The sequence below is a fragment of the Silene latifolia genome, chromosome 2, assembly GCF_048544455.1.
Source record: "Silene latifolia isolate original U9 population chromosome 2, ASM4854445v1, whole genome shotgun sequence".
In the NCBI taxonomy this organism is placed as follows: Eukaryota; Viridiplantae; Streptophyta; class Magnoliopsida; order Caryophyllales; family Caryophyllaceae; genus Silene; species Silene latifolia.
In genome coordinates, this window is record NC_133527.1 from 18,287,308 (window position 1) to 18,301,496 (window position 14,189).

The window sequence follows — 14,189 nt, forward strand, 5'->3', positions numbered from 1 at the left end:
AATGAACTCACATTGATGCCATTTAGGTACCTCTCCTTCTCCACCCTTGCAATCTGAAAATTTAAAAATCAACCGCTGAAACTTGAAAGCTAGACGAAATGTAGAATGGCTAATTAAGTTTCAAATAAAGAGGGAAGTTCATTTAGTCACTCCGTTCTCTTGTATTGACTATATTTCCCTTGTAGAGATGCAAAAGTTAGAATGACAAACAAAAAGGAGAAGGTAGTCCTACTATTGATAAAACTGAATGTTACCTACTGAATGTTACCTGATAACATAGTCATAGACTCATGGTCCCAAAAAAAATGAAAACGGAACTGATGTAAAAGAGCAGGTAATGAACTCACATTGATGCCGTTTAGGTACCTCTCCTTCTCCACCCTTACAATCTGAAAATTTCAAAATCAACCGCTGAAATTTGAAAGCTACACAAAATGTAGAATGGCTAATTAAGTTTCAAATAAAGTGGGAAGTTCATTTAGTCACTATGTTCACTTATATTGACTAATTTCCCTTTTAGAGATGCAAAAGTTAGAATGACAAACAAAAAGGAGAAGGTAGTCCTACTATTGATAAAATAGTTTTCTTTCATTTAAGACGATATAACTTTAAATTCATGAAACATCAGTACATGGACACCCAAATAGCGGAAAATGGAGAAAGTCATTACACACTTTTGTCTAATTAATACATCCGGATTTAGAGTCACTATTAAAGACCTATCGATGGATGGTTAAAAGAAGAAAGATGAAGGGAGATGTACTAATGAAATGAATTGTCTCATAATAAACTGCATAAGCTGTCCTTGAACGATTGCGGTTTGAGGAAGAACATCAAGAGGCAGCCTGAAGGTGAAAGGTCGGTGCCGATGCATTTAGGGTTTTCTGAAATTTTTGTGCAGGTGAATAATCTATGATAACAATCAAACAAACATTTAAAAAGGGCTCCAATCAAACAAAATCTAATCCAATCCTATAAAGAACAGAACACTCAAAGAAACTAAGATATAAAGGTAAAATTCCAGAATCCCGAAATATGAACCAATTTACATAATTGGCACAAGTCAATCAGACACACCAGCATTGTAAATCAAATGAACAAACAAAATTAAATTACAAGAAAAAAGCATTGTGGTTGTATTTTAGCAGAAAGAACTGACATCTGTTGTTCAAAGAACTGATGATGATGATGATGATTCTAGCGTTAAAGGAGCTTAGATTGACAAAACCCGAAACACATATTGATAATTAACTACAAATGTTAGAACCCATCACAATAATCACAATTTAATTCACCTAATACAAAAGCCGAATCAATTCAAGTTCATAAATGACATCACCTGCAAATTAGAAAAAATCAATAGAAAACTTATTAACATACCAGAAATTAGATTAAAATCAACACCTGCAAATTACAAAGTTGAATCGAAAATTGATAAAATTAATGACCAGAAGCAAGTTTAAAGTCGAACAACACTATCAACAACCTATGTCTGAAAAATATCAAATTAGATTAAAACAAGATTAACTAGGGTTTTAATTTGGGGTTTATAGATTAGAGTCTCGAGTTGTACCAGCGATGTATTTAGGCGAAGTGGATGCCATGGCAGGAGCATCGAGGGCATGAGCAACAATAGAAGCAGCGACATTGGAGATGGTTGGCGAACATGCTGTTGTCGGCGAATCATACAAAAACTGAGAAATTGATGAAAAAAGATGGATTTTGAAGCAGGAAGTGAATTAAACACAGAAAAGTATGAAAGATTCGATTTGTTTTCCTTGTTCTTTATCAGTAATTGGAAAATGCTGAAGATTGATTAATGGGGAAGAGATGTACCTTCTAAATGGGTTGGGTTGATTGGCCCAATCTAGACGACCTGGACTTCTTGCATATTGGGTGAGGTTTGTTTATGGTACTGTAATACTTGGTTGATTTTTGATGTTTGTTGTTCATTATTATCTGGGATTGAGGGATACGATGAAGATAATGTGGTGTTGATGATGAAGAGAATGACATGGTGAGAACTCTGGGATGGGGTTTATGAGGATGAAGATGGTGGTGCAGAGCTAGTGAGAATCTTGGAAGACGAATCGAAGGGGTAACTGTGTGTTAGAGAATTCTAAAGGGTTTTACGGTTTATTTTATTTTGCTATTAAAGTCGGTTGTATTAAAAACCGACACAAAAATATATTATGGCGGTTTTTTAGCCCAAAAAATTTTCATTTCTTATTAACTTCTAGCGTCATTATTAACGTTGGTTGTTAATATAACCGCCACAATTGACTTATGGTGGCGTTTTCTATTTAGAACCGCCATAAAAAGCTTCTATTATCACGTCGATTCTTACTTAAACCACCACAATAGACCTCCTACATACATAAAAATTTCGTTCCCGCCAATTTATTGGGCTTTTCGCGTCATTTCTATTAAAACCGCCACAATAACCGCGTCGTGATAGAGGTTTTTTCTACTAGTGTTATAACTAAGTTTGTTAGAGTTGGTTAGAGTTAACTAATCTTGGTTAGAGTTAACTAATTTCCCCTTATGTCGGTTAATCCAACTGTATAAAAGGCTTAGTCCTCAATCATTGCAATTAACTTACTCATATTATTCAATACACAAAACATTCAACATATCATTCTCTCTCTCTTTCTCTATCTCTTTCTCTCTCGTGTACACATCTATAATCAATCAATTACTAGTCTTCATCATGATGAACTTACAAGTTCAACAAAAGCTTAATAAAATAATGATAATTTTTTTTAAACATCAGTAATATGAAAATAAAATAAATTTGGAATGACTTTTGTAAGACGTTATTAGTTTTTCATTGGCTTCTATTTATTGAATATATATATTTGTAATGATACAAAGTATTATGTATCTTGCATTATCTCATGCTATTACATCACACTTTTTTTTTCTCCAAAACTTATGCATTTTGCCAAATTATAAAATATTCAATCTCATGCAAATTTGCACGGGCATAAAACTAGATAAAGTAAAAAGATTAGACCTTTCTAGAATTTCTCCAATAGTTAATTATGCTGGAGTCTATTTCTAAACTTGTGATTCTTTCTCAAGTGGGTTTGTTCTTGTTGCGATTCATTTCTTTAATTTGTCTTTTGTACCATTTTTTTGCACAAGATTTAATGGCAGTAGTGGGTTGTTTGCCGAAAGTGTTGTTGGCAATATTGCCAGTTTGGTAAATTGTTTATTTGAAGGAGGTCTTAATCTAACACCCTAATGGATTAAGCTAATTTAATCTAATTTATTATTACTTTTTAGTATTAAAACTTAACTAAGGTTAGTGTTGAGATATTTTTGTGATAAGCATTAAAACGTGAGATTATTTTCATTTAACTTGTAAGGTTGGGTTATTATTAAAAGATGAGTGAAACTGTGAAAGGTTGGATATTTTTGTTAAATTTGCCAAAAAAAAATTCAAGAAAAGCAATGACAGCGTGTCGTATGGTGGTAGAGAAAATTTCTTAGGTCATGAATCATGATGAGGTTGTTCCGTGCAAGCCATGGATCATCGTACCCTAATTAACGATAATTTTTTTACGGAGTACACTCTATTTAAATTATACGAAGTATTTAATTATTTATAATTGGCGTTTTTATTTAATTCTTTTATTGATTAGGCTGTATGGTATTGTGTACTCCTAGGAGACAAATGGTGGAAGCCTGAAAGGTTAGGTAGTATGGACACTCCTGTCAACTAGCCATCTCGTGTCCGACACGGTGTCGAACACCGATACTCGTCGGATGTATGCCTAAACATGTTATATTTTAGACGAGAAATGAGCTGTCGAAAGAGATTGATTAGAAAATGGGTTTGGATGGGAAATGAGAATTAGTTATAGCTAAGGTGAGATTTTAATCAAGTTTTAATTAAATTTAATATCACACACATTTAAAAAATAAAACGATATGATATACTTCCTCTGTACCATACCAAAGGTAACGTAGGGAAAAATGGAGTATTTAAGAAAAAGTGGAAAAAGTAAGGGTAAAGAGGAAAAAAATAGGTGGGGAATGTAATTGTGGGTTTAATTGTGAGTTGGTAGGTGGGGTATGTAATGACATTTTGTGTAAATATCAAATGGGTATAAGGATAACTTGGTAATGTGGTGGGCCAAATAAGGAATGTTACCTTTGGTGTGGTACGTCCATTTATAGTAAGTGTTACCTTTGGTTTAGTACGGAGGGAGTATATAACTATAAAATATACAGTATATTTTATTAAATTTAAATAACGTGTTCCGTGTCCTAAATTTCATGGGATGTTGTATCATGTGTCTATGTTTGTGTCTGTTTTAGTGTTACTTAGGTGGGACTCATGGAAGGTATAGGATGGCAATGCCCCTTACGTAACCCAATTAATAAACAACTAGTTTATACCCCGTGCAACAAATGCGATATATAGAGTTTTTTATTTTTAATAAATTACTTATATAATAGTGTTATCTCATTAATTGTTCGTATTTGTCGTCATCGTATTTTGCTTTGAGGAAAACAAAATTAACTAACTATTAGTCACGAGCATTGAGTAATGTACTAAAATGTATTTTAAACAAAATATTTTTTATACCACAAAGCTAATGGTTTAAAATTTTAAATTCTCTTAATTTTTGTTGCCACGAAAGTAATAACAGTGATTTACAGTTTGTTTTATACATAATCTAGGTCAAGTTATTCTCAAATAATAATAGCTAGCATCAATAAAAATATGTAGCAATTTATAGTTTTATATTAAATTTGTTTATATTTTAATTAAGAGAATATAGTTTAGAATTTAGTGAAAATAATGTATAATTTGATGAAAAGATTAATATTAATGAAAATATTATTTAATGAAATAAAATATAATCATTTGGCGATGCAGATGGATGTTAGGTCCCTCATTGCGAAGTCGAATTCGTTGGTGCTCATCAATACGCTCAAAGCTAATGAGGCCCCGCCGCCCCGACAAGCTACCTCGGTGTCGTGATAAAGGAAATTATAGATTTAAAGTCGAGTTTTGAGTCTTTATGTTTTGCTTTTGTTAAACGATCAGGTAATGAGGCGGCACATGGTATGGCTCACTATATGCCGTTGGACTATTCGACTCGGGTGTGGGTTGAGCTGTGCCCCGAGAGGATTGTAGATGTTGTCACTTCAGACATTATGTCTGCTTTTATTTAAATCTAATACACCTTTTACCCCTCAAAAAAAAAAAATTATCTTCGTTATTTACAAAGATGATTTTTTAGCAAAAAGTTTTAGATCCATCTATTCTTTTAATAGATAGGAATGTTTTTTAAGATGATTTTACAGAAGAATACCATGAAAAAAAACCGGTGTATTGACAACCACCGTTTTTAACACATTTTTCTCTCTATCTAGTAGGCTGAATTCTGAAAGTGCCCGAAACAACGGGGTTGGGGATGTATAGATACACTCATACACATACATGCAATTGCACGCTGAAAGTGCCCGAAACAACGGGGTTGGGGTTGTATAGATACACATACATGCAATTGCACGTCCATATTTGTCAATTTCCTTTTAATTAACAATTTATCTCATTATAAAAAAAAAGCCTTTCTAAAAACCTAGCCTCCATTATTATTCGGGGGCTTCCATCGATCATCCATCGATGGTAAGCCCCACAAAAGCTTTCTTAAACAACTAATATTATGCAGATCTATCTTATTTTCAATAATAGTCTCCCTTTTGGTGAGATCTGTTGTTCCGTCCCTACATTCGGGGTTTTTCCATTTTTTCGTGGGATTGTTATCAATTTAATAAGTTTTAATCGACGGGGAGATTATCAGATTTGTTTCGTGGATGAATACATCAAGACGGCTACACTGTTTCCCTCCATCAAGAAGGATGCAAAGACATCGATTATTCATAGATTCAAGAAATTTATGATTTTGGAGCGGCAGCGCCATTACCAGTATTTAGATAGTTATTTTGAATGTATTTTTTACGTTAGCAATCTTGATTTTCCTTTGTCTATTTGTTATCTTCATTGTAATCTACGCTTAGTTGATTATTAATGAGATGCCAATTTCAAAAAAAAACAATTTATCTCATTATAGACAGATATATCCGTCAAAAGTAAAAGATGGGTCAAATATGTTCAAAGTGGTGATATTTTTGAGTCCACTATACAACTTGTTACTTGTCTTATGCTTAAAGTGGTGGATATTTTGCCCGTCTATAATTATAGACGGATGTGTCTATATTGAGAATTTGTGTTTAACAATTAATGGCATATGATATCTTAAATCCTTAAGATATGTCGATTTTGGACCAATGAGTCAGTGATCACCATTAACAAAAACGTACGTGAGATTACATGCACGTACATATATGTCCTATAAATATATACACTTGTTTACATACAAATTCACAGAAAACATAACAAAAGAGTAGTAGTAGTAATAAACTCATCTTTGTTTAAATTTGAACTTTAAAGCAAGGCAAATTCAATGGCATATCCAGGTGGAAAATACCCAGCACAGCATCAGGATACACAACCCGGAAAACAATACTTGATGTGCCCGCTTCCAATCTCCGTTGATCCCAATTACAAACCCTCGAACAAACTTCAGGTTAGACATACATCTACCTTCATAATGGAATTGGACTGCACGATATATGAATTTTGTAATTAACATTTTATTATCTTTTGTAGGAATCGATCATGTCATAACATAATTATCGTATTATTGAAATGATTATTTTTAAATATACAACTATTATCATACAAGTAGTAGTAGTAGTACGACTACAATAATTATCATATTATTGAAATGATTGTTTTTAAAGGTAGATTTTCAAACAGGAAGTTTACACTTTTATTATTTTGTGAGGAATATTTTAATCAAATGTATGAAATTCGTCTTTGCAAATATGTGATATTGTGACAAATTGCAGGGAAAGGTGGCATTAGTAACAGGAGGTGATTCAGGAATCGGAAGAGCGGTATGCTACTATTTCTCACTAGAAGGCGCAACCGTGGCCTTTACTTATGTTCCAGGACAAGAGGATCAAGATGCAAGTGACGCCCTCGCCCTTATAAAACAAGCAAAGGCGAGTGATGCAAGTGATCCGGTCGCAATCCCAACTGATCTGAGGTCTGAATCCCAATGTCGCCAAGTGGTGGATCAAGTGGCCATCCTCTTTGGTCGCATCGATGTCCTTGTCAATAATGCTGCTGTCCAATTCTATACTGAGAGTATAGAGGACATTACAGAGGAGCAGCTTAGAAGGACATTTGAAACCAACATCTTTTCTTATATATTCATGGCAAGGGAATCGCTAAAATACATGAAGGAAGGAAGCGCGATAATCAACACAACTTCAGTAGTAGCCTACACAGGCAATGCAGACATACTAGATTACAGTTGCACTAAAGGGGCTATCGTTACCTTCACCAGAAGCCTCGCCTTGCAGCTCATTAAGCGGGGAATCCGGGTGAACGGGGTTGCACCAGGTGGCGTCTGGACTCCACTCCAAGTGGTTTCATGGCCAGCCGAGATGGTTACCCATCTCGGTTTCCAAGAGCCTATTGGTAGAATCGCAGAGCCTTTCGAAATGGCACCTTCCTATGTTTTCCTTGCTAACAATGAGTGCTCGTCTTTTATGACTGGACAAGTTCTTCATCCTAATGGTATTCATCTTCTTTTTCTTCTTCTTCTAAAATTTCACATAGGACTAAAGTCGCAAGTACCAGGTTCAAATCCTAGGAGGAGGTTTTTTTTTTCTAAAAATTTCACCTAGCACTAATTTAAAGTCACTGCGGCTTTTCATAAGATCCCAGAAAATGATAACGTGGACCCATTGGGTTGAAATAGTGCCAAAACGATAAATAATTTGGTGAGTAATATTAAAAACAAAAACAAAATCGTTTATGTAGCTACAATTGATGTTATTATTGACGTTTTGGTTGGTTTGCTTTATTTTATTTTAGGAGGAATAATCGTCAATACCTGAAAAAAATGCTTAAAGCGATAATTCAATGAAGAGAATAGGGGACCTCGGCCTACATCAAGAATTCAAGAGCCACAGACCGAGTGATGAAGACTAGAATAATATGCGTTGTTTAAAATTTATATATGATGGACCAAAATAACATGTACTTTAATTCAAGTATATGTGAATAACATGTAAAAATATTACTATATCATTCAAGTGCATTTTGCTCATTGTTTGAATAAGTCGAATGTATGTTGTGATCAATTATATTTGCTTAAATACCTCTTCGAAGACATGCCAAGGAAGGGATTTTTCGCTATTACGGGCTTGTATAAATTGGGGGTTTGGAGGAAAAGAATGAATAGCGAGTCGTCCTTGACTAGTTTGCATATGAAGGCGGATGGTAATGGAGGCGGGACGTTCATCCCGGACTCTCACTTGGCCTAGGGTGGGTTAGACTAAGATTAACAGGGGACGAGCGATGGGTATGAGCAACAATACCAGCCAAGAAATAAAGAAAAAGCAACTTTACTATAGCAAAGTCTTAGAGTGGGTCTTGGATTTCCAAGACTCACTTTAAGACCCGTAAATAGTGTTTTATTTGTGTAAGAGTGAGTCATTTATACTGTTGTTGAGATTTTTGATAGGTTTGAGCGATAAAGTGGAATAAATAAGAGAGTCTGAGTTAAGTCTTAATGGTGACGTGAGTCTTTTTTACTGTTGTTAAAGACTCATTTTCGATCCTTGAATAAACTTAGTCTTAGGACTTGGCAACATGTTGGCCGGATTCAGGCATATTTTTGAAAATAAAAACTAAATAATTGACGGTTGATTCGGGTTAGGGTCAGATTAAGGGGAGGCTAGATATGAGTAATCAAATAGGGTCAACATCATGTTGGTATTGTCTAGGGTTCCTAGGGTTTCCGTCTAAAAATCTTAGGGTTCATCCTCTTACTCGAGGCTCTTTCTCACGATTTTTGATCGTGTGAGAGGTCTTTCCACGTTGTTTTCGCTTGTAGTTTTTGTTTTCTATGCAGGTACAAAGGATGAGTTCTTCACGAGAGGCAAATCGAAAAGATAAGGGGCCGGTTATATGCGAAGAGGAGAACGAACACACGGTTTTCGAATGGGAGGACGAGGGCAATTCGAAGGTTGATAGCAAGGTTCTAGTTGGGAAATTATGGGCATCGAGGGCTTTGAATGTGAAGGCGGCCATCGACACTATGGTACGGCTGTGGAACCCCTCAAAATCGATCCTTGGCAATGTTGTTGACGCGAAGGAAAAGATCTTTATATTTCGATTCGAAGGGGATAGGGATAAAGCGAGAGTTCTTGAAGGGCAGCCATGGCACTTCGAGAAATTTGTTTGGTGTTTCAATGAACCTAATCGCTCTGGTAAGGTTACTGACGTACCTCTTTTCCATTTTCCCATTTGGGCTCGAGTGTACAATCTTCCTATATCGGGGAGAACAAGCCAGGCTAATATACGGTGAATTGGGGTAAGCTTAGGTACATTTGTTGCAGCCGATGATAGCCAATATACTGAACTGGATAGGGCCATACGAGTTAGAGTAATTCATGATGTTCGTAAATCCCTAAAAGCTACAATTCCTATTAAAATGAAGGAAGGGAGGGTGGTGAATTTTGATGTAAAATATGAGAGGTTACCTATCTTTTGTTATGGTTGCGGAGTGATGGGTCATGGGGAAAAGGACTGCGACAATGGGCCGTATGAGGAGGATGAGCTTCCTTTTGGGGAGTGGCTCCGGGCATCCCCGTGGAAGGTTACTAAGACGAAGGCAGATGGGGGAGGTCAGGCGAAGAGGGATTTGAATGGGTTGTTTGATGCAGAGAAGAAACGTGCAGAGGAGAAGGATATTAGTTCGATGATTGAAAGATTACAATCAATTGCTATTGACCTTAAAACTAAAAAGGCGAGAACAGCTTCAGGGGGGAGGGAGCGGGTGGAAGGCGTGGTCAATAATGGGCAGCAGCAGACAAAGAGTTTGAGCGTGGTGCTAGGGGAGGATGAGAACTCAGGAAGGGGGAATGAGGGTGGTTCTGAAGGGGAGCAAATTGTTGTTGACGATACTGTTGTACAGCATTACGAAAAAGGGGGGAGGGAGGCAGTTGTGGAGGTGGAGAAGATGACGGGTGCTGATATGAGTGGCGGAATTAAAAGTATGACAGGGGTAGGGACTCATAATATGACAGGGGGAGGAAAGCGCATAGAGTGGAAGAAACTGGCAAGGGTGGGAGAGAGGGAGCCGGTGGGTGAGGTTAGTAGTGGATGTGGCAGTAAAAGGAGCAGGGATGATGAGTTGGCTGTTGGGGGTGAAAAACGAATGAAGACAATTTTAGACGGGGGCGTCTTAGTACCTGAGGCGGAGGTTGAGGTATCTCAACCCCGCCAGGCCCAATGAATCTCCTAAGTCTCAACTGTCGGGGTTTGGGCAACCCCGACACGATGAATGCCCTTCGTACTTTGGTACGAAGGGAAGCCCCGGCCATGATGTTTTTATGCGAGACAAAACTTTGTGGTCGTGATATGCGGAGGGTGAGTGAGAAATTAGATGGCTATGATGGGATTGACGTTGATAGCATGGGAAGATCGGGGGGTCTCGCGTTCTTATGGAAGAGGGAGGTGGATTGTAGGTTTGTGTCGGCTTCTGTTCATCACATGGATTTCCATGTTCGAGAGGGGGAGAAAGAATGGAGAGTCACGGGCTTCTATGGCTGGCCAGCGGTCTCAGACCGTCATCTTTCTTGGGAGCTCCTTCGTCTTCTCCATGGACAATCATCTTTACCATGGGTTTGTGTGGGGGATTTTAATGAGATTCTTTTTTCTACGGAGATGAAAGGGGCAGTCGGGCTCAATGGCAAATGAATAACTTCCAACCTGCGATTGATGATTGTGCGCTGAAGGATGTTCCATGGGAAGGATACGCTTTTACATTCGATAATGGTCAAGCAGGTCTAGATAATCGACAATGTCGATTGAACCGTGCCTTATGCTCTGATTCTTGGCACGATCTTTACCCCTATACACGGCTCTTTCATCTTGATCGGGAATGGTCCGACCACGCACCTATCAAGCTGGTTTTTGACAAATGGGAGATTGGGGGAAAGGCGAGGAGTCGTTTTCGATTTGAACAAATTTGGGTGGGGGAGGAGGGGTGTGAAGATGCTATAGTCCGTGGGGTGGAGAGAGGCAATGGGAATCTGATGGAAGCCTTACGGGGATGTGCACGAGAGCTGCAAGCCTGGAAGAAGATCAGTATAGGCAAAATAAATCGAGCTTTGGAGGCAAAACGCAGACAATTGGCCCGGTTAAATGAGGGGGATCGTTCGGAAGTGGCTGTGAAAAGACGAAGGAAATTGATAGCTGAGATAGCTGGGCTCTATAAGCAAGAAGAACAATATTGGAGGCAACGCTCGCGTGCTCTTTGGCTACGGGATGGGGACCGGAATACGAAGTTTTTTCACAATAGAGCGGGGGAAAGAAAGAGGAAGAATTTTATCGGGATGCTTGTCGATGATGAGGGACGGGAACGGGTAGGTGATGAGGCTGTGTCTATGGTTGTTAATAGCTATTTTCAGGAACTGTTCACTTCGGCCGAACCAAGAAATTTTGATGATGTCTTACTCGGGCTTGAGGGGCGAATTACTGACGATATGAACCGAGTTTTACGAGCTGATTATAGTGAAGCTGAGGTCGTCGAGGCTCTTAATCAAATGCATCCTTTAAAAGCTCCCGGTCCGGATGGTATGAATGGCTTATTCTATCAATCTTATTGGCAAATTATTGGTCCAGATGTGGTGCATACGGTCCTTGGTGTCCTGAGAGGCGAAGTTTCTCCGAGTGGTCTAAATAAGACCAATATTGTTTTAATCCCGAAGAAAAAGGCCTTGTCTAATATGATCCGAAGAGCTGTGGAGAACAATTCGCTGCATGGGATTCGTATTGCTGATTCGGCCCCTACGATTTCGCATCTTCTCTTCGCTGACGATAGCATTTTCTTTTCGCGGACCACTTTAGAGGATGCAGCGGTTATTATAGATATTTTGAGGAGATATGAGCGAGCCTCGGGTCAGCTAGTGAGTCTTGACAAGGCAACTGTCTCGTTTAGTAGAGGAATGGAGAGGGGGAGAAGGGATATCATTGCGGCTGAGTTAGGGGTCGTGCAGGTTGAGGAGCAGGCTCGTTATTTGGGCCTGCCCACGGTTATTGGTCGATCGAAGAAGGTTATAACGGATATTTTTCGCGATAAGCTTTGCAAACGTTTACAAGGATGGCGTGGGAAGATGTTGTCGAGGGCTGGTAAGGAGATTCTCATAAAGGCTGTTGCCAATTCGCTCCCTACCTGTGTGATGAGTGTGTTTAAAATTCCCGCTAGTTTCTGTGACGAGTTGCGATCGATTGTGGCCCGATTTTGGTGGGGACATGACGAGAACAAGAGAGGGATTCATTGGGTGGCGTGGAAACGGATGGCTCGGCCTAAAGGAGTGGGAGGGATGGGCTTTCGCGATTTCCAGCTGTTCAATCTTGCGTTGCTGGGCAAGCAGGCGTGGCGTCTTATAACCAATCCGGACAGCCACTGGACCCGTTTGATGAAGGCGATCCCGAGTGATGATTTTATGACCGCTAGATTGGGTAGTAATCCCAGCTATACGTGGCGAAGCATTTTCGATGCTCGAAAGGTCATGGACCAAGGCTTGCGACGGCGTATTGGTGATGGCTTAGATACGTTGATATGGGGTCAGGCGTGGATTCCAAACTCGCATTCTGGGCGTGTTATATCGCCGTGTGGTCCGGGGAACAAGGTGTTGAGGGTTGCGGACCTGCTTATGCCGAATGGGACCGATTGGGATGAGGCGAAGCTAAACCATTTCTTTCTGGAGTTTGAAAGGGAACGGATAAGAAATATTCGGGTCAGTCCTAACAGACCGCGGGACATATGGTATTTGGGGCAGGAAAGAGATGGTATATACACCGTTCGGAGCGCGTATAAGATGCTGGCTGGTGAGGTGGGGGATGTGGCTGATAGCTCGGATGGTGATAGAGTTAAGCGACTTTGGAAGCGGCTGTGGAACTTTTCGGTTTGGCCTCGCGTGAAACTTTTCTTTTGGCAACTGTGTAGCGAAGCACTAGTTACGAGGGCGAACATTGTGGCACGAGTTGGAGGTGAGTCTACTATTTGTTCTTTATGTCAGTCTTCTATTGAGTCTAGTTTACGTTTGTTTCGGGATTGTGGGGTGGCAAAGTGGGTGTGGGATGGTTTGGGGGTCGAGGGTGTGGCGGAGAAACAAGGGAGCGATGTGATGGAATGGGTGGAGGCTTGTTGGCAGGAGATGTGTGTGACGGAGGGTGTCAAATTAATGGTGGGATGTTGGGCTATCTGGGAACACCGTAATAAGGTCATTTTCGACAATATTCCAGTTGACCCGGAGCAAATCGTGAGAAGGACTAGGGATGTGATTAATGAGGGGGTGGGGGACTGTGGGGAGGCGGCTCGGAGTACAGCAGGCGCGGGAAGATTGAAGAGTGGGGAGAGGGAGGAAGGAGGGTAGAAGAGAGCGCGGCCTGGGTATGTTAAAATTAATGTTGACGCGGGGATGAAGGAGGGTGAGGGAGTGACCACGAGGGTCGTGTGTCGAGACTCAAATGGAGATGTGATGTGGGGCGTGTCAACGAGCCGAGAGCAAAGTTGGGAGGTTCCTGTGGCTGAGGCGTGTGCGGTGCTTGATGGGCTGGAGGAGGCGGTGCAGCGAGGGATTCAAAATGTTGAAGTTGAGAGCGATTGTCTACAGGTTATCGAAGCTCTTAAAGACAGGAGGACGGGTCGAAGTGGCTTTGCACTTTTGATCGAAGACATACTTGTTTGTAGTACTCAGTTTCAGTCGGTCATTTGGTCACATGTGTCTCGTAACAATAACTGTGTAGCTCATGCTTTAACTCATTGTTTTCCTCGTGTGTTGGGTAAAGTTGTATGGGATGATGGATTACCATCGTCTGCAAACTCTGCTGTTCGTTTTGATAAGTTATTAATTGAGTAAAGCCTTCGGGCTGTTGATTTCAAAAAAAAAAAAAAATAGGGTCAACATCTGAAAGAAAAAGAAGACCAATTTGGCCCTTATACAAGCCAAACAGTCCATTTGAATACATCAATTGATATGTGGGCTAGCTACTACAAACCTAGAGTTTCAGTCCAAAA

The 14,189-nt window shown here is 39.5% G+C and overlaps 1 protein-coding gene across 2 annotated transcripts in view; it reads left to right on the forward strand.

Annotated features, from left to right (window-relative positions):
* Window positions 1-6,302: 6,302 nt before the first annotated feature.
* LOC141642372 (glucose and ribitol dehydrogenase-like) overlaps window positions 6,303-14,189 on the forward strand; it is a 38,684-nt gene continuing 30,797 nt past the window's right edge. The window contains exons 1-3 of one of the 2 annotated variants that reach the window (XM_074451154.1): window positions 6,303-6,608; window positions 6,934-7,669; window positions 7,970-8,216. In XM_074451154.1, the coding sequence (XP_074307255.1) occupies window positions 6,486-6,608; window positions 6,934-7,669; window positions 7,970-7,992 (882 nt within the window). In that variant the 5' untranslated portion in view covers window positions 6,303-6,485 and the 3' untranslated portion in view covers window positions 7,993-8,216. Of the gene's footprint in view, window positions 6,609-6,933; window positions 7,670-7,969; window positions 8,217-14,189 lie in introns of those variants that run through there. The other variant, XR_012543274.1, reaches the window with a different exon arrangement.